The 27,298-nt window shown below is 38.8% G+C and overlaps 2 protein-coding genes across 3 annotated transcripts in view; both read right to left on the minus strand.

Annotated features, from left to right (window-relative positions):
- Positions 1 to 4,178, minus strand: part of RRM2B (ribonucleotide reductase M2 B (TP53 inducible)) — a 65,332-nt gene extending 61,154 nt beyond the window's left edge. Inside the window, exon 1 of one of the 2 annotated variants that reach the window (XM_006830615.1) lies at positions 4,062 to 4,178. In XM_006830615.1, coding sequence (XP_006830678.1) covers positions 4,062 to 4,109 — 48 coding nt within the window. In that variant the 5' untranslated portion in view covers positions 4,110 to 4,178. The remainder of the gene's footprint in view (positions 1 to 4,061) is intronic. The other variant, XM_006830616.1, reaches the window with a different exon arrangement.
- A 7,301-nt stretch (positions 4,179 to 11,479) lies between these two features.
- Positions 11,480 to 27,298, minus strand: part of UBR5 (ubiquitin protein ligase E3 component n-recognin 5) — a 173,698-nt gene continuing 157,879 nt past the window's right edge. Inside the window, exons 52-59 of the mRNA XM_006830617.1 lie at positions 26,087 to 26,147; positions 23,799 to 23,974; positions 23,477 to 23,561; positions 20,967 to 21,122; positions 20,676 to 20,789; positions 18,049 to 18,193; positions 16,833 to 16,918; positions 11,480 to 13,768 (exon numbers count right to left, since the gene is read on the minus strand). Of these exons, the coding sequence (XP_006830680.1) occupies positions 13,556 to 13,768; positions 16,833 to 16,918; positions 18,049 to 18,193; positions 20,676 to 20,789; positions 20,967 to 21,122; positions 23,477 to 23,561; positions 23,799 to 23,974; positions 26,087 to 26,147 (1,036 nt within the window). The 3' untranslated portion in view covers positions 11,480 to 13,555. The remainder of the gene's footprint in view (positions 13,769 to 16,832; positions 16,919 to 18,048; positions 18,194 to 20,675; positions 20,790 to 20,966; positions 21,123 to 23,476; positions 23,562 to 23,798; positions 23,975 to 26,086; positions 26,148 to 27,298) is intronic.

Raw genomic sequence — 27,298 nt, forward strand, 5'->3', positions numbered from 1 at the left:
GAATAGGAAAATTGGCACTAAGCATACTTGTTCCAAAGGAGCTCTGGTAGCGTAGTGGTTACAAAGCGGGCTGCATACCTCAAGGTCAGCAGTTCAAAACTACCAGCTGCTCCGCAGGAAAAAGATGAGGCTTTCTACTCCCGTAAAGATTTACAGCCTCAGAAACCCTGTACAGGGTCGCTGAGTCTGAACCAACTCCAAGGCACATCACCACCACCAACACCATACTTGTTCCAAAGGAGAAAGAAAAGTTTGAGGAATATTTCAAATTTTCATATGAGTTGCTAAATGCTTACAAAATCAAAATAAAATCAAACCTCAAACGTGGAATCTACAACCTTCCTAAAGAAATGTAGGCCTAACCTGCGGGAAGCGCTTAACTCTCAGTGCTTGGCAAGGTCGCACTGGGGGAGAGACATTATGCAGCATATGATTCTCAAAAGCTGACCCCTATCTTCCCTTCAAGTTAGCCCTGAATTTACTTGCAAAAATAGATATAATATGGTAATATTCTCAGCTTTCACTATGAGTTCTACAAACCTAGCTTAGCAGCAATTGCTTTCAGCCTTGGTGGATTGAATACAAAGAGAAACTATGTAAATTACTCCCTTTCCTTAGAAAACCTAAGTAACTGCATTTGTGAGGCCACAAAAACAGATAGCATATTAGAGTCAAGCTGACCTACCCCCATAGACCTCACCACAATTAGTCAGTAGCTAGAATTCAAAAACCCCTACATACAAGCACCTGCGTAAATAAGCAGAAAATAATGAACTTAAGTGAAAGATAGTTTTGATTCAATAATCTATACTTCCTGTAGCAATTAGCCAAGTTGGGCTTTATGTCATATAACTTCCAAGCAATTTAATGACTACTTTAGAAAAATAAATAAGCAGATGTTAGTTATACCTTTATTATAAAAATAATAATACATTATGTAGGATAGAAAGTTGATAACAAGTCAGTAGGAATAATGAGGTAGTGCAAGCATTAATGATTAGTAGAAACTTATGTTACTAAGAAAGTGTAGTCAGTAATCTGATAAGTAGCAATGGTTTGTGTAAGGTTTGACTTAATCTTTAAGTGAACACAAGAAGAAACCGTTTATCACATGTTGAAGAAAGAGATGAAGGTCAGTTGAACATCACAGAAATATTTTGTCAAAGTTGTCTAATGACCAGGTGCAAGAATGTTGTGATTAACTATGTAATAATTCAAGAAAAGATCAAAGTGTTAGTTCATTATGTGCTGTGTAGTTTTAAGTATAAAAAATAAAGACTTGCTGAGCTGGGCTGGCAGAAGCGGCAGGAGGAGGTAGAAGCAGAAGGCAGAGGCTGGAGAGAACAGCCAGACAGCACAACAAGTTGAAGGAACTGGCAGAGCTAGGGGGAAGAAGCAGAGAGCAGGAGGGAGAAGGCAGAGGGCAGACAGCAGAGAGCAGAGAGAACAGACAGCAAAGAGCAGAAATCAAAAGCAGAGGTAGCAGAAGCTGAGAGCATAGCCGGACAGCACAGCAAGTTGAAAAGCCTTTCCATTGTATTCATTCATTTCTTCACCTGATGTTTCCGCATATTCCCACGACCCCCGCGGAGGGCAGGAACCCCCTGCACTACCCTGTGTCTCTGTGAGCTCAATCTCTTATTTTCCCTCCAAATGTTCACAATATTAAATTATAAACAGTAAAATGACCAAGATTGCAGTTCAAAACTACCAGCAGTTCCGCTGGAGAAAGAGGAGGCTTTCTGCTCTAATAAAGATTTACAGCCTCAGAAACCTGTACAGGGTCACTATGAGTTGGAACCAACTCCACGGTACTTAACAACAACAACAAGACCAAAGAAGTACCAAATTTGTTCCTTTGTATATAAACGGTTTAGAGGTATTTGCAAAATAACAAGTATGAAAAGCATAGAAGAGCTATTTAAAACTATCCACTTTCAATCCTGCAGTCCAATAAATCTCAATTTATTATCATTTAGGTACCTCTACTATTATACTGGTGTGGCGCTGTGGGTTAATGCGCCAGACTGCAAAGCCGTTTCAACTGCAAGGTCAGTGGTTCGAGCTCACCAGCTGCTCCTCGGAAACCCTATACAGGGTCGCTATGGGTTGGAACCAACTCGGTGGCAACAACAACAACAACTATCATACTTGGAGTCCTGGTGTGGCGCTTTGGGTTAATGCGCCAGACTACAAAATCAGTTTGAACCGCAAGGTTGGTTGTTCAAGCTCATTAGCTGCTCCTCAGTAACTCTATTCAGGGTTGCTATGGGTCAGAACTGACTGGATGGCACTTAAAAACAATAACAACTATTATACTCAAAGGAGCTCTGGTAGTGTAGTGGTTATGAGTCAGTTGTTAATCTCATGATCAGCAGTTTGAAACTACCAATGATTCTGTGGGAGAAAGATGAGGCTTTCTTGCTCCTATAAAGGTTTACAGCCTCAAAACGCCTTTACAAGGTCGCTATGAGTCGGAACCAACTCCACAGCACATAACCACCACCTCCACTATGATACTCACCAGTTGCTCCTTGGAAACCTTATACAGGGTAGCTATGAGTCAGAACCAACTCGAAGGCACATAACAACAACTACCATAGAAGGAGATGAACAGGTTAACTTAGATTGTTTTGACTATGCAAAGGCATTCCACTGTGTGGATCATAACACATTATGAATAACATTGTGAAAAATGGAAATTCCAGAACACTAAACTATGTTCATGCAGAACTTGTACATAATTCAAGAGGTAGTCATTCAAACAAAACAAGGGGACACTGAATGGCTTAAAATCAGCAAAGGTGGGTGTCAGGGTTGTATCCTTTCACCATAATTATTCAACCCATACACTGAGCAAATAATCCAAGAAACTGGACTATGTGAAGAACATGACATCAGGATTAGAGAAAGACTCATTAACAACCTACAATACGCAAATGACATTAGTTTACTAAATGAGAAGACTTAAAGCACTTATTGATGAAGATCAAAGACTACAGCCTTCAGTAAGAATTACACCTCAACATAAAAGAAAACAAAAATCCTCACAGCTGGACTAATAAACATGAAAAATGGAAAAAAAGATCAAGTTGTAAAGGATTTCTTTGGATCCATAATCAATGTCCATGGAAGCCACAGTCAAAAAACAAGTAACTTATTACACTAAGCAAACCTGCTGCAGATGATCTCATTTAAAGTGTTGAAAAAGAAAGATGTCACTTTGAGGACTAAGCGATCCAAGTCATAGTATTTTCAATTGTTCCCATGCATACAAAAGCTGTACAACGAATAAGGAAGAAATAATGCCTGTGAATTATGGTGCTGGTGAAGAATATGGAATATATTGAACTGCCAGAAAAAAAAAAAAAAAAAAAGTGTGTTTTGGAAGAAGTACGGGTGGAAAAAGAAGAAAGACCCTCAACGAGATAGATGAACACAGTAGCTACAACAATGGGATCAGGGTGGCGCTGGAACGCGCACTGTTTTGTTGTGTTACACACGAAACTGACTCGAAGGCACCTAACAATGACAACTTCCGTGGCACGACGCATACAACATTTTATTTAAACTTCTGTCAAGGAGGTATCACTTTCACTGCATACACGATGAACGTGAGACCCCAAAGATCCAGATAGTTCAGTAGTCTAATTGGTTCACTGTTACAAAAACCTGTCTTCTCTACCCCATCCACTGGTCTCAATTTCCGCAAGCGTCCTTGCCTCCGTTAAAGCTCCAGAAAGGAGGAGAGGGAAGGAGGTGCCCCTCACACCCCGGACCGGACCTCAGAGCGTTGCCCTTGACTGGCCCCAGAACGGAGCAACGGGGCGGAAACCCGGCTCCCTCGTCACCTCTCCCCAGGGACGGTCTCGGGCGCTTCCGACACTGACAGCAGGCTGAGGCCGGGCCTGCACAGGCTTTCTGCAGGCTGAGGCCAGGCCTGCGCAGGCTTTCTGATGCCTATAAGGAGGATTTCCCACCGCGATCCTGCAAGTCCGCGCTGCAACTCGTAACCTAAAGACTAGGCGTGGCTGGGAGGCGGGAGAGGCTACGACACTTACCTCATCCTGCTCGGGCCGGGCCGCTTCCGCCCTTTCCTCATCGCCCATAGCGCAGGCTCCGCCAGAGCTACAGCAACGAAGAGAACCAAGTGCGCAGGCAGCCTCCCATTAGGACAGAATCTCCGCGACCGACAGCTTGGCAAGGTCCGCCCCGCCCCCAGCTTCAAGGACCAGGCCTACCCCGCATGGCCCCGCCCCATTCACGGCACCAGCCCCGTCTCCCGCCTGCCCTCTTTCCCTGAGCCGGCAGTCCAAGTCGCCGACGTCACCTCAAGGCCCCGCCTACTCCGACTCACACCGCCTTCCCGCCACGTGCTCCAGTCCTATCGGTCCCGCCCGACTCGCTGCCCTGGCCTCGCCTCAGAAACCCGCCTACTCCCGACTGGCCCACCTCTCACCCAATCCCTTAAGAACTTTCGTCTGAGCGCGTCAGGTCCAACCACCTGATGTGGCTTGTGGCTTGCCACAGCTGGGTTGAGGAGGTGCTAGCACCAGACACGCCAAATCACCTCTCCAGGTGTCGATTGTTGGTGAAAAAAGAAAGCCACACCATTAAAAATTTAATGAAGAAAAGAGAAGTACTTGAGATTTTTAAAAAGTGTGTGTGAGTAGAGTCGCAGGGGGTTGAGAATGAGAAGGGAAAAAATTAAATTTGGGCGAATATTTGGAAAATTCTGTGGATTTCCGCAAACTAAGTTTTTATGTTAAATGCCGTCAGTTCAGACTCTTGGCGACCCTGTATAGGGTTTCCGAGAAGAGGTTGATGGGTTTGAACCAACGACCTTATGGTTAGCCGTCCAGTGTTTAGCAGCGCCACACGACCCCTTAGCAATAGTCACGGTAGTTAACATTTCTTGAATTCTTACAAAGTGCCCATCGCTATACTGAACACCATATGTGCCTTAACTCATTTTATTTTCAGGACATCTCCGTGAGGTAGTATCACAATTCTCTTCATGTTACATATGAAGAAATGTCTTCTTGGAATAAATAAGATTGTCAGCCAGAAGTAGTGGACTTCAGAGTCTATTTTGTGCCACTGAAGCCAGCTTCTTTTCAAGTTCAAAAGTGACCAACCGTGATGCAGAGAGGAAACACTGGTGTAATGGCAGCAAACCATGACTACTGGTGGTGACAATCATTTGGTTGAAATGCTAATACTCTTTTCTCAGGGGAATGACCTAAAAATAACTAAAGCAGAAAGAAAAATCTAACAAAATAAAATAAAAAAGATTTGTGTTAAGTAGCTTTAAGCTGAAGTGAATGGTTGCTCTGCCATGCCTTGAATAGCATGCACCTGTTGTTTGGAGAGCTCATCATCTGAAGTATGGTAGAGCAAGACAGAAAAGTTACTTCAACTGTGAAAATGACCACAGGCTTTCTAAAATCTGCCCAGTGTGGGTAGAGTTACCCTTTCTTAGGCATCTAAGCAAGTGTTGAATAGAAGTGTTTACACACTGACTTTAAATTGGTGTTATCGAATGGGTTCCAACTCATTTGTTGTTAATGTTAGTGCCATCTAATCAGTTTCAGCTCATAGCAACACTATATAGGGTTTCCAAGGAGCAGCTGGTGGGTTTGAATTGCTGACCTTGTGGTTCTCAGTCCAGTGCGGATCCTGCAGCACCATGCCATAAGGGTTTCAAGGTGGGTTTGAACCTTGACCTTGCAGTTAGAAGTCCAGTGTTTATCCTACAGAGACACACCAGGACTCCAACTTTAAATAATACACACAAATTCTGAGGAAATGAAATCTCAAGGTTAAGTAATTCACATGGCAAATAAACCAGGATTCATTTCTTTAATTCATCCAAGGTGCCTACTCTTTCAGGCATTCTATTAGGTATTGAAGCTAGAAAAATGAATGACCTTAGTGAAAAAACAATGTGACCCTGCAGCCAGATCATTATGGACTTCGATTCTAATGCCCTATTCATTAACACTGTTACTTAGCCTCTCTGTAACTTAAGTTTTCCTCAATTGTAGGGTGAATATAAGAACAATTTCTTCCTCATAAAGTTGTGGAGACTTCCTAATATATTACATGTAAAGTATTTATTAGAGTGGAAATAGCTTTGCTGCGCTGGTGATTTGCAAACACCCCATTAGTCAGTCTATCCCTGAGGTCACATCCCAGAAAGGCTCTGATCAAATGATGATGTTTAAATCACATGGTTTATTGAATCCATTTCAAATACAGTACTGTAAGCAAGGAGTCCTGGTGTGACGCTGTAGGATAAGCACTGGACCGCAAGGTAGGTTTAAACTGCAATGTCCGAGGTTCAACCTCACCAGCCACTCCTTGGAAACCCTATACGGGGGTTTCTGTGAGTCAAAACTGACTCAGCAGCACTTACCAACAAGAAGTAAAGAGAGAGATGGAGTAAGCTCACATGCTTAGAAAGGGGTGTTGGAAGAGGAAGGAGTGGACCATATGATCTGAATCTTATGTGGTTCTGTGTTCTGACGTCCTGTTTCTCCTACAGCTGGTAGTATGGTTATCAGGACCAGAATCGAATGTGAGCAAGCAGAAGGTTGCAGAAGGTGCTGGGAGCCAACATACACTTTTGAAGAAATATTTGAGCAAGCATGCCTGGTCACTGCTGTAACTCGCCAATTAGCTTGCTGAGTAGCTATTTTTCCTGTCTTTCTTGGGCAGAACACATATAGGGCCAGAATGGACGTCGACACCAGTGGGTGGGTGATTTAGGGATAATATTGTTGTTAATCTGCAAGTGTTATACGATCTGTACCTTAGAAATACTTAAGGTTTACTTGGCCCTTCTAACCCTTTCAATTCTGTGACTCTCTCATGTGTTCTATTTTAAAAATTGATGTTCAACACACATTAAGTGTTGACGAGTCGGTTCTGACCCCTAGCCACCCTTATAGGGTTTCCGAGGTGAGCTTGTTCTACAGACTTTGCAATTCAAACTGACTGCAATCTAGCACATTAATCCTCAACTCCACACCAGGCCACATATGTCCTACTTATTCTATCTTTAACACACTTCACAGGTTACTTATTTATATTAAATGTTGTTATTGTTGTTAGACACCATCAAGTCGGTACCGACTCATAGTGACCCTATGCACAGAACGAAATACTTCCTGATCCTGGGCCAACCTCACTACTATTGCCACGCTTGAGCCCATTGATGCTGCCACTTTGCCAATCCATTTCACTGGGGGTCTTCCTCTTTTTCTCTGACCCTCCACCTTACCAAACATGATATCCTTCTCCAGTGACTGGTCCCTCCTGACAATATGTCCTAAGTGTGAGAGACGAAGTTTGGCCATCCTGGCCTCCAAGGAGCACTCTGGCTGCACTTTTTCCAACACAGATCTGCTTGCTGGTTCTTTGGCAGCCCATGGCACTTTCAATATTCTCCTCCAGCACCATAACTCAAAAGCATCAATTCTTCTTTGGTCTTCCTTAGTCACTGTTCAGATTTCACACGCATATGAGGTTATTGAAAACACCATGGCTTGGGTGAGGCGCACCTTAGTCTTTAAACTGACATCTTTATAATTTGTAAATCTCATTACACCTCACAAGCAAATTGCTTTCATACTTAGTTTCTCTCAATTTTTGAAGAATTGGATCTTCTGAAAGAATGCAGTGAACACCCATCACAGCACTTATTGCTGCTATTGTTGGGTGTTAAGTGCCGTGGAGTCGGTTCTGACTCATAGCGACCCTGTACTGGGTTTCTAATCTTTACGGGAGCAGAAAGCCTCATCTTTCTCCCGCAGAACAGCTGGTAGTTTCAAACTGCTGTCCCTGAGGATCGCAGCCCGATTCGTAACCACTACGCACAATTAAGTTAATTCTGATTCATAGCAATCCCATGTGACAGAGTACAATGAACGAACCACCCCATAAGATTTTCTTGACTGTAATCTTATGGAAGCAGATCTTCAGATCTTTATCCCTTGGAGCTGCTGGGTCGGTTCAAACCACAACCACCCACCTTTCATTTAGCGGGCACACACATAACCATTACATCACCAGGACCCCTTTGGTAACAGTGGTGTTTGTTGTGTGCTGTACGCAGTTTCGATTCACAGTAACCCCTATATAGGGTTTCTGTGAACAGATGATGGATTTGAACTTATCCTACAGAACAAGAGGACTTGGTAACTGTTAAATGCTATCTGATGTGGCGCTGTGGACTAATGCGTGACTGCAAAGTCATTTGAACTGTTGTTCAAGCTCACCAGCTTCTCCTTGAAAACCCTATACAGGGCCGCTATGGGTTGGAATGGACTTGATGGCATTTAACAACAAATGAAGTTGGTTCCAACTCATTGAGACCCTGTATAGGGCTTGAGGAGTGGCTGGTGGTTTTGAACTGCTGACCTTATGGTTAACAGTCCAGTGGATATTCTACAAGGCCACACCAGATCTCTAAGCCTTGGTACTTGTTTTTCAGTGCCATCAAGTCGGTTTCAATTACTAGCAACCCTGTACAGGGTTTCTGTGGAGTGGCTGGTGAGTTTGAACCACCGACCTTGCAGTTACCAGTCCAGTGCTTATCCTACAGTGCCACATCAATTACTCACAGAAATATTTATGATCCTACACATTTTAACACCTTGATATTTCCTCCTATCAAAATGTAGACTCTCCCTTCGAATAAGATAACCAGGCAAAAGCTATCTTGGGAATTCCCCCTTAGAAACTAGGTACCATGCTTCTTGTTAGATGCTCTTCAATCAGTTCTGATTCAAAGCAATTCTGCATGCACAACAGAATGAAAGACGGCTTGATCCCATGCCATTCTCATTAAACAGTCAAACCAATTCAACTCATAGCAATCCTGTAGAGGGTTTCTGAGTCTGTAAATCTTTATGGGAGTAGGAAGTCTCATCTTTCTTCTGTGGAGAGACTCACAGATTTAAACTGTTGACCTTGTGTTAAGCAGCCCAACTCATAATCCACTGTCTTACAAGGGATATATACCAGGGGTCTTCATAGCAGATTAGAACCCCATAGGGTTTCTGAGGCTTCAAATCTTTACCGCCTAATCTTTCTTCTGTGGAGAGCCTCATGGGTTGAAACGCTAGCCCTTCAGTTACCCACTGTGCCACCAGGGCTCCTGATTTCTTTGTTGTTGTTAGGTGTGGTCAAGTCAGTTTTGACTCTGTGATCAACCGTATAGCATTCAGAGGAACTCATGGGCTTGAACCACCTGCAGTTAGCAGCCTACTGCTTATCCTACAGTGCCATACCAGAACTCTTATGATTTCATTGCTGTTGTTAAGTGCTGTTGAGTCGATTCTGACCCATAGCGACCCTGTATAGGGTTTCCAAGGCGCAGCTGGTGAGTTTGAACCACTGACCTTACAGTTCAAATGACTTTGCAGTCTGACACATTCGCCCACAGTGCCACACCAGGAATCCTAATAATTTCATTACGCAAGCTGAAATGAACTTTTAAAATAGCCACATATCATATGAAGACAACTTTGTCCAGAAGAGATCCTACTTGTATCAGTGCCACTATTGTAGCAATGCAAACTATAGATTCAAAGACAATCCAATTCAACAGCTGGAAACAATCCAAGATACATTCTGAAAATGAATCAGAAACTTGCAAGTGTTACCCAAAAGTTGCTTTCAGAATGGTTCTTTACAATTTGATAAAATTCAAAAACAAAGTGTGATACTTTTCTTTTTATGCCATTTATACTTAAAAGATCGGTAGGTACCCTGTTTGATTTTAGAAAATTCCCACATCTCCAGATGTGTTAGGGAAAGTTATTGAATGACAGAAATGTTTTGAAAACTCATCCCCCCCCCCAAAAAAAATAAAGCCAGACTTAATGGAATATTCCACTCTAAGAGCAGTAAACCAACTGACATGATTAAAATCATACTTTACACAAAATAATATAGTCCATCACGGAAGCAGCAGTCAAGAAATCAAACGATGTATTACATTAGGCAATTTCAAGTGTTGAAGAGCAATGATGTCAGCTTGAGGACTAATGTGTGCCTCACCCAAGCCATAGTATTTTCTATAACTTCATATGCATGCAAAAGCTGGGCACTGGATAATAAGACTACAGAAGAATTGATACTTTAGAGTTATGGTGTTGGAGAATATTGAAAGTGCCATGGGCTGTCAAAAGAACCAACAGATATGTCTGTGTTGGAAGAAGTGCAGCCAGAGTGCTCCTTGGAGGCCTGGATGACCAATCTTTGTCTCTCATAATTCAGACATATTGTCAGGAGGGACCAGTCACTAGAGAAGGATATCATGTTTGGTAAAGTGGAAGGACAAAGAAAAAGAGCAAGACCCCCAACGAGATGGATTTGCAAAGTGGTAAGATCGATGGACTCAAGTGTGATAACAGTAGTGCGGTTGGCTCAGGATCCGGCAGTGTTTTGTTCTGCTGTGCATAAGGTCGCTATGGGTTGGTACCGACTCGATGGCACCTAACAACAATTTAAGAATGCAAGCTCCAAATGCCTGGGGATGTCTTGACTTCAGCATGTCCTACCTGTATAACATTGACAAGTTGTTTCACCTCATATTTCCTGGAAAGGTTAACAGTCGCTCAGGAGAAAACAATCTGTGTAAAGCACTAGTGACTGTGCCTGGTACACAGTAAGCACTCAATACTTCAGTATTTCAGAGAAACGTGGTACTCTGCAGTCATAGCAACCCAGTACTTTTGTGAATCTGGAGGTAACAGAAAATACTTAACTTAAATTTAACCCAAGATATCTTGACATTAATAAGGAAGTCACATCTTAATTTCTACAGTGAATGATGTTTAAGGAATTATCCCATTTTAGATAAATACGTAAATTAGGTTTAAATTACTTTGTATTGCTAGCTACAATCTCTTCAAGGCACTTCCAACCAGCTCCCCCATCTTTGTCATCAGGATAAACATTGAATTCAGGACTAGAACATAGTCAATGAATGTATTTCTCCAAGATTATAAGTAGGAAAGGTTTAGCAGTAGGGGGTTTACAACAGAGGGATATATATAGGGATATATATATTCGGGAATAAATAAGGAACGCTCTTGAAGCAGTGTTTCATAATGACCTGGAATGCACCCTAATAATGATTCCTGGCCATCACCTAATAACCAGAAAAGGGAGTGAGAGAAAGGGCTAGGCTTAGCAAGCTACACACAAAAATAAAACCGTCTGTCTTTAGAGAAGGAAAGATCGTAGTTATTCAGGGCAAGTACAAAAAAGTAAAATCACACACAGAAACAAACCAGGAAGCCATTAGACTGGGCAGTCAATATTCAGATGACTTAGGGGGAAAAAAAAAAAAGAGGAGAGTAGCACATTTCTGAAAACCCTCAGTAAAGTTCATTCTTGGTCTTCTCTTCCTAAATTTGTTCTCAATTCTATTAAGTTTAATCACTAAACAAGACCAAAAGAGAACTTTATTTTACATGACTTTATTTTACAACCGCTTTTTGTTTTACGTTTAAAAAAAAAAACAAAAAAACTCATTTTGCTTTCAGCATTCCTAAAAGCATTTTAACCAAAATCTTGATTTAGGAAGACTTAAGACATTGTGCATTATTTTAAATATTTTCATTCTTTCAATTACTATTAAAAATAAGTTCACAATTAGGGTTTCAAATGTCCTAATTCTCTCTAGTTTGATTTCATTAAATATTTTATCAATCCTATCACGTCATACAGAGATTAAGGTGATATATATAAATTTAATCTTTCAAACACATTAATGCTAATTAGCTCTTAATCTGATTACTATTTCAATTTGCTCAGAAATAGCATTTAGACATATAAACCAATGTCTTACTTTGTAAAATTACCTTTGGTTAATTTTTACACAACTCTTAAACAGATTGTTGCATTAAGTTTTCAGAAATACAATGAGTTTCACTAGTACCATTTTGGCTCTTAAATATTTATAGTGTCAGCAGGGCTGATAGTATCAAGTGGTTCAGTCTTTTGAAGGAAGTTATATAATAAAAGTATAGTATCTTTGACCATAAAAACTATCTGACAGGTTAGGAACCCTATCAAGGAACTAAAAGCAAGAGATGCCAGAGAACTTCTCTATATGTATCTACTATGTAAAGTGACTAATTAATTTAAATCACTTTGTTGAAGACTTAGTGAAGAAAAGTGTTCCTTGTTATGCCATTAAATAAAGCTACTAAAATCCAGAAGAATTTAGGGATACTGGCCCTAGGGCACATAATTAATGGGTCATCAGTAAGTAACTGTCACTGAGTTACTAAGTTTAAGTGAATGACTTCAATTCCTATGCCCAGTAAGAGCCATGCTTCGGCATCCTCACTTTCCCCATTTGTAAAGAGAACAGGTGACTCGGCCAGTGCCATTCAGGATTCTCTGCTAACTGTAAAATGTCCACTGATTTTCTTCTCTTTCGTGTAGTTTATGTGTATATAAACTTTTAGTTTGTTAAAACAAAAAAATTTTATGCACATAATCATGTCAGGTGTATTGCCCTTAGTTTAAAAATGTACAACTATATAAATAAAAACTATTGTTTCTTCAATATTACTTGACATTTCTTCTGTAATTTCTTTATTTAAAAAAGTAAATGTAACAAGATACTTAAAAAAGGCTAGATACAAAAGTAGTTAAGCTGCTCACGAACATTTAAAATTTTCCAAAATGTATCTTCAATAATCATGATCTTATAAAACATTTTACAGTTATCAGAAAGTGCCAGGCTAAGTTTACATAACTGAAATACCTTAGTACAAATCTCTAGTTAGAACTGAAGTGCAGTAACCTAACTGACTGCTCATTGAAACAGGGATACAAAGGGGGAAAAAAAGTTGATTGTGATAAAGTAGTGTGCATTGGCCCCATCATATGTACAAAAAAGTGCCCTCACGCAAATGAACAGATTACATGCAAAATATTAGGATATCTTCTAATATCCTAGAGCTCAATGCAGCCAAGATAAACCGCAACAAAAGTGGTCTTTCTAGGTAAAAGTGATTTCATCTCTAAGATTAGAATGTCAAGAACTTTTTACAAGTTCCATATACATGATACACAATTGCAGCCAACCACAAATTAAACACCATAAAAAAGTTAAAATGAAAACACAGAACATACTTAATTTTTTATTTTGAAATTCCCTATTCCCTCTATACAAGAACCTTTGCTGAAACACTTTCCAGAAAGGCAGCAGTGAGTTTTCAGAACATTTTACATTTCGTTTCCTCAGCAAAAAGATAAATCACAGTGTAAATTATGTTGTTCTGCTGTCATCTTTGGCTGGGGCTAGACCCAGAAGTCGTTGACTAGCAAACCACTGTAGTCAAATGTTGGTAGTTCTCCTTAGGCCTTTAAGTTATAAACTAAGCAAGGAATGTTTGCATTCAATCTTTAAGTTAACCACCAGGAAGGTATGACAGCATTAACTTCCATAAACTTTTATAGACAAATGGAAAAAATCTACAAAATTAGCTAGGAATATTACACAGCAATACACACTTTTTATACTCTACACAAAACCAAAATTCTTGGTCTTAATGGCGAGTAGCAATTTCTGTTTGAGAATCTGTTTAGAGGAATAGAGTGGGACGTAGAGTCGAGAAATGCAAGTATTTGCAGTAGGAAGATGTTGGTCATCTGGTGGCCTAATTGTGATTGAGGGCATAGGCTGAAATCCTTCTTCACTGGCTGGTAATGATGGGCTTGATGTCCAAAAGTACACCTAAACAGGAATACAGTAACAGTCACAATATAAGCGTGCAACAGATTATTGTTCAACTCTTAAATTCTGGTAATTTATACACAGAGCCTCATTCTTACCCTGAAGTCTACAATGGGGAATTATTTTGAACTGGGTTTTAAATATTTCTTAGTCTAAAAAAGGAGTGTATGTTTCAGGGTCAAATGAGAACAGAATAATTCATTTAAGAGTTCTGGGGGTAACATCCCCCATACCTAAACACATACCATTCATTATCAAAGGTAAGACAGTATCTGTCTCTTAAAGAAATGTGTTTTTTTTTTGTTTTGTTTTTTCATGTTTTATTGTGAATTATGTGATAGTTTACATGGCAGAACATTAGTTTTACATTCATTCTATCGTATATCGTTTCATTGCCATGGTTACAATCCCTTCCATGCGTCATCAACCAATCAAAGGATATACACTACAAGCCTGCACCCTGGTTGTCAGCACACAGCCCCTCTCCCTCTCTGTGTCTAAAGTCCCCAGCTGCTCCATCTCTCCACGTCATTGTCTCTGCCTCCATCTCTGGTGCCACTGCTTCTCTGGTAGGGTCCGATCTTCTCTCTTGATGGTCCTAGGGACCTCCGCTCCTAGACTGCAAAGTTAATCACTTCCCTCATTTGCTACAAAATGTCTACCTTTATATTTCCAACCCTCACAAGCAGTCCTGATAACAATCATTCACTATAGTATCACAAGAGACCTATCTGCATTTCCTTTCATCAGCCCTACCTAAACAGACTGGAAACTACTCAGTGGAGATTCTACCTTCTTCCATGCCCTCTGGATCTAGGTTCCCTCTTGAAAGCTTGTAAGCCAGTCACTTCTTGCCTTTGTAGCCCCCCATTTTGGGTAGCCAATGCCCAAGTTGCCCATCCCTGTCTACGCTTTGTATGGAGGGGGTGGGAATGATCCTCGCTGTAAAGATTTGTTCCCTCTTTTGAGCTACTGCATCCATAGGTACAGGTCAAGTTCATCAAATTGTATCAGATGACTCTTTTTTTCCTCTTCTAAGGAAATGGTTTTAATTAATTTATATTTCACTGAGAAGTGTGGGAATTCCAGAACACTTCACTGTGCTCACATGGAACCTGCATATACACTGAGATTGTTCAATAGAACAAGGGTTTACTGTAGGGTTTAAAATCAGGAAAGGGCTACTAAGGTTGTATTATCAAGCAGCTTAACTCCGGTGGCACTGTGGGATAAGCACTGAAATGCTAACTGCATGGTTGGTAGTTCAAACCCACCAGCCACTATGAAAGAACAATGAGGCTATTTTCTATGTGCTCCCAGTAAATATCTAAAACTTCAGAAACCCTATACAGGGCCATTATGAGTCAGATTTGATTCAATGGCAGTGGTCTGATTAGGGTACGTATCGATAAGAAATAGCATGCATTCAGAAAAGTACATAAATAACCTTTCAAGGAAACACTTTCTTACAACAGTACGGATTACACCTCAACATAAAACAAAAATCTCCACAACTGGACCAATAAACAACATAATGATAAATGGAGAAAAGACTGAAGTTGTCAAGGATTTCATTTTACTTGGATTCCCAATCAACACCCATGGAAGCAGCAGTCAAGAAATTAAATGACAGACGACACTGGCAAATGTGCTGCAAAAGACCTCTTTTCTCTTTAAAGTGTTACAAAGTAAAGCTGTCACTTTGAGGACAAAGGTGCCCCTGATCCAAGTCATGGTACTCAGTTTCCCAGAACGATTAGGAAACCCGAATTTAATTTGCTACTTCTTGAAGCATAGTTGTAAGAAATCTCATCTAGAATCCTACTGAAGGGGAGGGACAGAGAAACTCTCATAAGTATCAAGGTCTACAACACAGGGAGCTGGAATTTATTTCAGAGATAAAGGTAGTCTAAACTGCTCATTTTAAAGGTAAGAAACAAGTTTAATGTAATGTGTTTTCCTAAAGAAAAATGATGTTTAAACAAGGTAGGTGACGGCACTGCTAGACCTTTGAGAAGTTTGAAGAGGAGAAAGAGGAAGCAAAATGACCGATGAGTACCCTGATTCGAAGTCTGAAACCATCCATAGAGTTCTGACCATTATCTCAGTGTAAACGTTACAGTTAAGAAAGAGCAGCAATTAAATATCCTTACAGAAAAGTAAAAATAAAGGCTTCTGCAACTCTACCAAAATGGGAAATAAAATATGTGGTCCTTCCGAATAAACTTGGAAACCCCATAATTTACAAAGTAATAATGTGCATGGAAGAACAGTGTGGGAAACTGTTACATTCTTATATCCTTCAGCTTCTCTCTTCAGATGTTGTGGTTGTTGTTAAGTACCGTGGAGTCGGTTCAGACTCAATAGTGACCCTGGACAGGGTTTCCAAGGCTGTAAATCTTTACGGGAGCAGAAAGCCTCATCTTTCTCCAGCAGAACAGCTGGTAGTTTCGAACTGTGACCTTGCAGATCGCAGCCCGATTCGTAATCACTACACTACCAGAGCTAAAACCAGGGATGAGAGAAAAAAAATCCCTAAACGCTCCTTGATAGACTGCTTAAGTCATAAGAATAGTTCTAAAAAACAGCAATACAGATAATATTCAGAAATTTTATAGTCTTGCTACAAGCCGTTTGAACTGCAAGGTCAGTGGTTCAAGATCACCAGCTGATCCTCGGAAACCCTGTACACAGTCTCTATGGGTCAGAATCAACTCGACGGCAATTCACAACAACAACAAGTCAGCAGAATCAGCACTGTGAAGAAGGAGCAGAATAAGTGAGCACGACAAGGGGAGAAATGTCTGCACACGTTTGAATCATCTTTCTGGACTCAACACAGCATGTTGATAGCTAAGATCCATTTCACTCTGCTTAAGAGACTCAGAAGATGTGCTCTGTATACAGTGGAAAAATAAACAGTGTAACATAGTTTCCCTATCCAAAATTAAAATGACTACCCATTATAGACGTAAAAAAGAAAAGGAAACCGCCCCCCCCCCGAAATTTTGGATATGATTTAAAAATTTTATGTTTAACCAATTTTTTGAAACTTGTAACTTACAAGATCTTGTCGCTCTGTCATGCTCATCTTCTCTACTATTGACCAAAACCAACGTTTGAACTGCAAGAGTTTCTCAGCATTTTCTCCTGAAAATGAGGAATATAAATTCAGTAGCTGTATCGATATTATATTTTCAGAATAAAAGATAAAGTTATTGTTGTTGTTGTTAAGTGCCGTCGAGTCGATTCCGACCCATAGCGACCCTGTACAGGGTTTCCGAGGGTGTAAATCTTTACGGGAGTAGAAAGCCTCATCTTTCTCCCGCGGAGCGGCTGATAGTTTCGAACCGCTGACCTTAAGGTTCGCAGCCCGATTCGTAACCACTACGCTATTATTGTTAACACCCACCAATATATACTTGCCCAGCCTGAAGGAAAAACATGAAAATTTATCTCAATTTAACATACTATAATCTGGTTGAAACTACTTGCAAAAGAGGCAAAAAGAAGAGGTGTTGGCGGAGGGAAGCTATCTTCATGTCTGCAATAATCTTAACAACAACAATAGGCATGATACTCCCATGAAAAGATGCACAGACAGGGACCTATCGCTGCACGGTTTCAGCTACGTAGTCTATTCTTAGCCTACAGGACTTTCAAAAACGGAAGCACTGCAGGTAACTGTTATTCTGGTTATTCTAAGAGGATTCTCACTATCTCTTTGTTCTCCCTAGATTCTTCCATCTGTTTTTGTGTGGTGTTTTGTCTTTTTAAGTGTTTGGGGTCCACTTCTACAAAGCAAACATCACTCAGAATTATTAATTAGGGAGTTTAAGAAACATGAATTGGGAAATACCAGTAGATTATATTTTCCTATTTCATATATAAAGAGGCTTCCAAAGGCTCATAGAAAAATGTCATTATCTTTTCATTCCATTTTTTCACAAACTCTTTGAAGTTTCCTTGTATAAAAATCTCTTTACATGATTATTCACTACAAATTATTTATACGTATATTTATAATTAAAGGTATTTTACAAAACTTAGAAAACTTAAGGAGTAAATAAAATATTAATAACAATCTAATGATAAGCTACCAAAATATAATTTAGTTCAAATCATAACTTTAAAAATAAATTTTAAAAAAGAAATACCTGACTAATATGGCATTTTCAAGCACTGTATATTTTAGGACAAAAAACTCAGAAAATGCTGACTATCCAAACTATCTCTATTCCTTACTTATTATTTAAGCAAACATTTAAAAAATCTCATACCTGATTCATCATTGAAAGAGGTGAAACTAATCAGCATTTGTACATTAACTTCACCACAGCCATTTACCAAAAGTCTAAAATCTTCTGCTGTTAGATCTTCTAACGAATTTTTGGGAAGCACATCCAGCAGACCTTTTCTCATTGCCTAAGGAACGTAAAAAAAAAAAAAAAAATCCATCTTCTTATTATTATTCTTTATTTTCCATTTGTTATTGTTGTTGTTAAGTGTTGTCGAGCCTCCTCCAACTCATACAGAACCTGTGTAGGGTTTTAGAGGAGCAGCTGGTGGGTTTCAACTGCCACCTTGCAGTTCAAATTGTTTAGCCTACAGTGCTACACCATTCAGCACTATTAATATTAAAAATGAGAACAAAATAAGTCCTATAACTTGAATTTCTGACTAACAGATTCAAAAGAAAGGTTGGCTGTTGTGAAGTGCCATGTATAGGGTTCCTGAGGCTTTAAATCTTCACTGGAAAAAAAAAGCCTCATCTTCCTCTCATAGAGGAGGAAAAAAAAAAAGGTACAGATTGAAAAGTTAACTATTATGCCAGCAGTTAATGGAAGTAACTTAAATATTTTTTGTTAATAACAAGTTCAATATTCAAATAAATAATAGCTTCAAAAGTTAGGGAACCCCATCATAAAGCAATCAAGTAATTGGCTAACATCATACAACTAGAAAGTAATGGAGCTTTCTAAGCGCCTGCACAATTTGTCCCAGTATAAAAAGCAGGAACATTTGACACTGGAGTCCTGAATCTACATAATATATTAACTTGGAACCCTCATATACTACTGGTGAGATTATAGGGTTTCCAAGGAGCCACTGGTGAGTTTGAACTGACAATCTGTGGTTAGCAGTCAAGTGCTGATCCTACAGTGCCACATGTTAACTTGGCTGAATGAAGGGGAAGATATAAAAAACTTTTTAAAGGACTAGATCTAGATAGATGATGTATCAAGAAACAATAGCTTCACATTTTGATGCTTTTGTTGAATAAAGGTTTCTGTATTTTACAAAAAGAGAGACTAAAATAAAAATATTATCCTAGAATGAGAAAGAGTTAACATAGCAGTCCTAATGTTGTACTTTAGAAAGCAAAGCTGTCAGCTTGAGGACTAAGGTGCGCCTGACCCAAGCCATAGTGTTTTTAATAACCTCATATGCATGTGAAAGTTGGACAATGAATAAGGAAGACCAAAGAAGAATTGATGCTTTTGAGATATGGTGTTGGAGGAGAATATTGAAAGTACCATGGGCTGCCAAAAGAACCAACAGATCTGTGTTGGATGAAGAGCAGCCAGAGTGCTCCTTGGAGGCCAAGATGGCCAAACTTCGTCTCTCATACTTCGGACATATTGTCAGGAGTGACCAGTCGCTGGAGAAGGATATCATGTTTGGTAGGGTGGAGGGTCAGAGAAAAAGAGGCAAGACCCCCACCCAACAACATGGATTGGCCAAGTGGCAGCATTGATGGACTCAAGCGTGGCAACAGTAGTGAGGTTGGCCCAGCATCAGGCAGTATTTCGTTCTGCTGTGCATAGGGTCATTATGACTTGGTACCAACTCAATGGCACTTAACAACAATTAGTAGAGTTGCCCTTTGGTTAGCATTTGGAAAAACATGGTTATAAGGCTGGCTTGAATTCTGGGACAAAGACTATTGGTGTAACAATGTGATTTCTGGTGAGTATCGTCTTTCCTTCTGAGAATAAGAAATTTCTGTGTGGCACTGTAAGATAAGCACTGGGACCACACAGCTGGTTTGAACTACAAGACTGGCAGTTCAGACTTACCAGCTGCTCCTTGGAATCCCTATATAGGGTCACTATGAGTCAGCACTGACTTGATAGCACTTTAACAACAACAATCGCCTTTAAATTTAGTAACCATGGTTAGTTGTACAGGCAGAGTGTTTCAATGATGTGCTTATTATGTGCCATTGAGTCGGTTTCAACTCATAGTGACCCTGTAAATCTTTGCAGGAATAGAAAGCTTCCTGTCTCCCGTGGAGCCACTGGTGGGTTCAAACTGCCAGCCTTATAGTTTGCAGTTCAGTGTTTATCCTACAGAGGCATCACACTCCATCCTTAAGTGGTGAGCCTCCTATAAAACCACTGGGCTTCTCTGAACACAAACATACACCATGCATGTGTTGCCGTACTTCACTGTTGCAGGAAGAAGTGTGTTCTTTCTGACACCCAGTTCCCCCAAGGGGAGAACTTTGGAAACCAGATCTGAACCCCTCCAAACCCTTCTTCCTCACTGATCTTGCTGGGGTCCGTGTGCTAAAACAAACCAAATACTTAGTGCAATGGCCTGAGTCTTCTAGCTGGTCACCAGCAGAGTAAGTGGTCAAAGGACCCTAAACCGTAGTCACTGCAATTCCACTAGCATCCTTCCCAGATTTTTATTCACCAAAGCTACCATATGATGATTATAGTGGCTTTTCTAAGTAGCTTGACTCAGATTCTCTAGTTCAGGTACAATTTACATGGTAAAATTCTTTTGGAAAGAAAATCTTTTGCTTTTATTGTCAAGCTAAATACACTCTGAGCTAATTTAACCACAGGGGAAAGCATAAATAGCCTCATCAAACCAGTAACACTTACTAAACACTTACGTGTAATGGCTGTTCTGCAACTACCAACATTCTGTGCTCTGCATACTTCCGCACATACTCATACACATTCTGGGGAGTGACTGGTATATTTACACCATTAGGAATGAGTTCAACCTATAAAAAAAGTCAGTGCTATTTAAAAATAATTCTGTGCAAGCAGAAATAAAATAAAAGTTCATATAACTATTTCCTAAAATTTTAAACTGAAAAACAATTCTATACCTGACGAATAGCTAATGGATGCAAATATTTGAAGCCTAGATTAGATAAGTAACTGTTTATGTGCCTTACCTGTCCTCCACCCTCTTCCTTACACAAGTCTATCGCAAATGCCAAATCCATCGCCGAGAAAACAGCATCTGCATCTGAACTCTGAGATGCAAGGATAAGTTGCCGCAAACTCTCATACATAACAGGGTCAAAAAAAGCAAAATCATGCCAATTGACCTGAGAAAGTAATCATTGGAAACTCAATTATGAAAGAAACAACAGCTCCACTGAATTTGATAGCAAATTAAAATCTATGATAAAGATTTATACCTATTTTGAAGGCATAATAATAAAGAATAATTTCCCACACAATGTATTGAATGCTTTGAAGAGGTAGTGCCATCTTTGATTGACAATATATTTTCTATTCAAAGTACTATGAAGCATACTTATTTACACATATACACACACCTACTCCTCACTTATCTGACATTTCGCATTTAGAGCAATAATGAAAAAAGCTACTATCCAATTAAAGAGCTCTGGTAGCGCAGTGGTTATGAATCGAGCTGCGAACCGCAAGGTCAGCAGTTCAAAACTACCAGCTGTTCTGCAGGAGAAAAATAAGGGCTTTCTGCTCCCATAAAGATTTACAGCCTCGGAAACCCTGTACAGGGTCGTTATGAGTCAGAACTGACTCCATGGCACGTAACCACCACCACCACTATCCAATGATTTTGTGCATGTCCAATGTACTACATGCAATAATAAACGCTGAAGTGTGAGGTGAGGGTAATGTTGGCTGCGATGTCAACTTGGCTGGGTCATGATTTTCAGTTGTTTGATAGTCGTGTAATGATGTAATCTGGCAGTTATGTAATGATCTTCCATTTTGTAATGTGATGTGATAATCCATTTCAAACACCACCAATCATGCCTATAGTGAGGTGTAGATATATCTTTATCTAAACGCTTTAACATGTAAGTTGTTGCTAAGTGATGGTGAGTCAATTCTGATTCACAGTGACCGTCTACAGGGTTTCCCAGGCTGCAAATCTTTGTAGGAAGAAAAACCTTAACTTTCTCCCATGGTATCATATATACATCTATAAATAAAATCAACAACCAAATAGCTTTCTTAAGATCAAAATAATATGTCTGCAAGACACAACAAAATTTATTAAACAGCAATTATTTTGAGCATTTGCTACTGAACTCAACATTCATCCTATCTACTTGTGATAGTAAACATAAAATGCAGATTATAATTACAGAAGATGAATGAATACACAAAGGAATTCAGTTAATTCTCCCAAGGTTATAGCATTGAGTTAGTTACACCTGGATCTATTTGATTCCATGATCTTTTCACTAAACCTTATTAAAGAGTCAACAGACCAACATTTCTATGGTGTTGAGATTTCAGCCCAGTTATTCTTTGCACAAGAACATTTTAGCTGGAACCCTTTATATTTCTGTATGATTGTACTAGGTCAGCAAAACACAGTACGGTGAGACTTGATATTTAACTCAGAGTTAAAAACCTATCTATCAGTTATGTATCTATCTTTACCTTTATATAACCATAAAATGCTTGTATTAATATAAAACCATATTTGATTACTGAAAATTAGATTTGACATTAATCCATATTACATGTGTGATACGACCTCTGCAAAAGACTAGTATTTCATGTTGTGTCGAGTAATTTTTTTATAATAATTTTAGAAACACTGGCAATTCTTTTACATAAAAAACTGCTTAGCTAGTTGTTGATAAGTCTCATCGAGTCGATTCCGACTCATAGCGACTTTGTACAGGGTTTCCGAGGAACAGCTGGAGGGTTTAAACTGCTGGACCTTGTGGTTAGCAGACTAGTGCCATTCCTAGAGTCCACATTAATTTAAATAGATGTTCTCGTTAAGTGTCGTCAAGTCAGTTCTGACTCCTAGTGACCCTGTATAGGGTTTTAAAGGAATAGCTGGTGGGTATGAACTGCCGACCTTGTAGTTTGCAGTCCCGTGCTGATCCACAGCGCCAGTGGATTCCCACCCCAAACACATAAAGGAATGTGCAGGCTGTTAAAATATCAAAACACATAAAGAAAATAACCTGTAATTCTATCACCCAGAGATAAACAGTTACGATATAATTTCTTACATTCTTTTGTTCCTCACATACATCTTACATATATTTTTTGAAGTTGGGAATGCTCTTTTCAAAACAATCCTGCTTCAACCTCCACTACAGAACTAATAATGGAGTAAATTTATTGAGTCAGGCATGCTGCTGCTTTCTTTACCATTTTATAGATGGGTACATATACCAAAGGTGTCAGAGGATTTGTCTGCAACAGGATCCAGGTCTTTCAGACTCCCACACTCACTTGTATCACCCCACTTTATGTCATCTCCCCTGTATATGGAGACTTTGACTATATCACTAAATGTTTGAAAATAATTTGTAATGCCTATAATGCTTTAAAATTTAATATTAAGTGAATGCCATGAAAAATATGCTAGCATTTTATTATTTTATAAAATAATGTTTTAGTAATTGTAAAAGCAATCAGGTTCATCAAAATCACTTACTTTTCTACCAAGCAACACTTTAATTACATGTCTATTCAATGTGATAGGACATAGTTCATTCTGTAACAGACAAAGTCCAAGAATTCTAAAAATAAAAACAGGTAAATAAGAGTTAAATTTTAAAATAATTCTAGACCACATATACTCCACCACACACAAGAAATGCATATATTTTTTGAATGAGCTTTCTATAGTTTCAATTCTATCCAGTAGAGCAAAAAACACATTTCACAAATTAGTATTTTCTATAAAGTTTCATAAACTGATATTTGTAAAAATTAATTAATTAATTAATTAAACATTAAGGTCACAATGATTTTACCTGCCAATGTTTCTGAAACAATTCAACCTTGCTTCGGTATTTTTGCCAGGCCTTGGAGTATAAAATCCTCTTTTTCCAGGTTGGTAAAACAAGGGGGCATTATCATCACCATCGTCTGTATCATCTAAATCCATATCCACTACACTTCGACTAGAACCATGACGCTTTCGGTTTTCCTAAGAGCAGAGAGCATCAGAAATTAAGACCTGAGATTTAAACAAAACATTTGAAATGAAAATGAAAGACAGAACAACATCTACCTTTAAATGTATGTGTATAACAACTTTTTAACGTTAAGAGTTAGTGTTCTTGAATCAGTTTCAAGTCATAGCGACCATGTATAACAATACTAAATAGGTTAAATACACTTTTAATTCTTTTCAGGATTGTAATACATAAGGTTTATATCTATAAAATCTTTACTTCTCTGTTTAAATAACTTAATATGAACCTCAAGTATCTTCTTTCACCATCATTCCTGAAAAATATTTTCACTGAATACCGATTTCTACATTGACAATTCACTTAAAGGATTTTGTTCCATTGTCTGCTAGCTTCTATGGTTTATGATAAGATAGTCTCTGTCTCTCAAATCACTGTTTCCCTATATGTAATGCATTGCTATTCTTTGACTGCTATTAAGAATTATTCTTTACTTCATTTAACAGCAATCTGATTATCATGTACTTAGACATAGTTTTAACCCTGTTTGGAGTTTGCTGGTCTTCTTGAATCTGTTAACTTGTCTTTCAACAAATCTGAGAAATTTTCAGTCATTAGTTCTTCATATATTTTTTTCTGTACTAGGCCCTTTCTTCTTTTTCTGGAGATTCCGATGGCGTGATCTGATGTGATCCCAGAGGTCCCTGAAATTGTTTTCTTTTGTGTTTGTTAACATTTCTTCTCACTCTGTTCTTCAAACTGGATAATTTCTACTGATCTATTTTAAGTCCTCTTCGATTTCAACAAACAAGACTGTATCATCAGCATAATGAGTCTTCAACCCTGGCAACATTCTTCATATAATCCAGTTTTTCAGATTATTTGCTCAGTATACAGAGTCAATAAAGAAGCTCTGGTAGCATAGCGGTTACGAATCGGGCTGTGAACCACAAGGTCAGCAGTTCGAAACTACCAGCTGTTCTGCAGGAGAAAGATGAAGCTTTCTGCTACCGTAAAGATTTACATACATCCTCGGAAACCCTGTACGGGGTCGCTATGAGTCGGAACTGACTCCACGGCACATAACAGCAACAACATTTTCAAGTTGTGTGATCCTTTCCTCTGTCACCTTCACTCAGTTACCGATCCATTCTAAGATTTTTTTCCCCCTTGTTGGATTGTAATTCTAAAAATTTCACTTGGTTCTTTCTTTAATGTTTGTATTTTCTGCTGAAAGCTTGTATCTTTCACTTTATTTTAATGTATTCACCTTTATCTCATAGAGCATCAGATAGTTTTGTCTTAAATTCGTGAGTGGTGCAAGCAAGCAACCAACAGGCCCCCCTTGGAAGAAAAGCCTAGTGATCTACTGACATTGCTGTTAAGTCAGAATCGATTCAACAGCAACTGTTGTTGTGGTTGACAATTCCAACAAGTTGGCCATATCAGGGTTACCACTTATCAGTTCCATTTCCTTGAGAACTGCTCAGATTTTCCCAGGTTTTTTTACATGCCAACTAACTCTGGATTGCATCCTGGACATTCTGATTATTATATGTCACAAAAAGTTGGATTTTATAAAAATGCTGTCTAGAATAGGGATTATTTATATTTACTTTTTTTTTTGGGGGGGTAGATATCAACCTACTTAGGTTCAGATGATAGAAGCTCTTGCCTTCTGTGTGATTAAGTTTGCCAAGACTTTATTATTACTTCCTTCTTCACTTTGCATACTACTGTTCATTTTTCAGATTCCTTAGATAGTTCCTTTTTGCATTTTTCCTAAAATATGTAGTTGTAATTATTGGAAGGAATAGATTGTAGTTTATATGTTTTAGAACTGGAAGTTCTCAGTTAATATAAGACTGAAATAAATCAGTGCATTAAAAATGTCTTCCCAATCAGTGCTGTCATTTTTTTATTTTGGGCACTAACCATTTCCTTGAGGAATGAGATCTAGGATTCTAGGCTGCCTCTCTCCTTCTGTGCTATGGACTACATCTACAAATTAAAGCTTTATTCAGGCTGTGCTTACATGATGCCATTATTAATCACCTATTTATAAAGACACAGTTTCCTTATATGTTCTGCTTTTTCTTTATTTTATACTTATTAACATCCCTTACCTGGACCTTTTCTGAGGAATCCAGTAACCCAAGATCCAAGATACTATCAGCTCCATTTTCCCTAAAAAGAAACAAAAAAACATTTTACACTGTAAAAGGTAGCAGAAATTTCCAGAATTTAGCGAGGAAGAACATATTAATTTACATTTATACAAATTTATAAGCGCATTTACATGTACAATAAATATGCAAGGATACCTAAATGAAAAAAAAAAAAAAAAATCACACATAAAAATAATTACAGAACATAAAAACCACTAATTAGGTACAACATAGATGATTCAAGACTCATAATTTTAAGACAAAACAAGTGATCTTCTTAAGGATGCTAAAACACAACTGAAGCTCAGGGGGTCATTGTAGAAGAACAGAAGAAGATTCAGAGAGCAATTACAATACCAAAAGAAACCCACTGCCAATTCTGACTCACTACCCACCAGGGACAGAGTGGAATTGCTGCCTAAGGTTTAGGGGCAATAAATCCTTATGGAAGCAGAATACAGCTAAGGGGTTCAAACTTTGGATTAGCAGTTCAATGCTTAATCCACTGTGCCCCCAGAACTTTTTTAGTGATTCTAAAATACTAATAAATTTATGTTCACTATTAGTCACATGATAGCAGCTGCCACATTGTCTGCATTCAATAGAAAAGAAAACTACTAAACAGCAATACTTACATAAAGTCACAAACACCCTTTTATCAAAAATGTACTTTTCCTATAAAGGGGTGAGTTATACCAATGTGCTGATATCTTCTGAGATATCTGAGTAACTTCTATCAAGGCGGAACACAAGTTTCTATCCAGACTCTTCCTTGGACTACTCAAAAGGCCCTCGTACTGGCTGGCTATTTCTTTCAGCAATCTGCCTACCCTCTTATCTGGTGCTCAACCTTCCCTCTAAGGACTATATTTAACCCAAATTCTCCATTCAAAATCATGCCAGGGATAAAAAGAAATCTGTATCTAAAACATAACACATACTTCAAAGTTATTAGAGTATTCGATATTACAGTAGTATCGGACAGCAGCAGCAAGGTCACAAAAATACAGCATATTTTCCTAATTTTGCTTTTGTCCTCTTGGGACAAGAGATATACTTTAGCTATTAGATTACATTGAAATCTGTATCAAAACAAATATATTAAAAATGTAAAGAAAAACTTACAGGAATTTAAAAAGCAAAACCAGGAAGCCACCGAAGAAATTTCAT

Source organism: Chrysochloris asiatica, unplaced genomic scaffold, assembly GCF_000296735.1.
Source record: "Chrysochloris asiatica unplaced genomic scaffold, ChrAsi1.0 scaffold00001, whole genome shotgun sequence".
NCBI lineage: Eukaryota > Metazoa > Chordata > Mammalia > Afrosoricida > Chrysochloridae > Chrysochloris > Chrysochloris asiatica.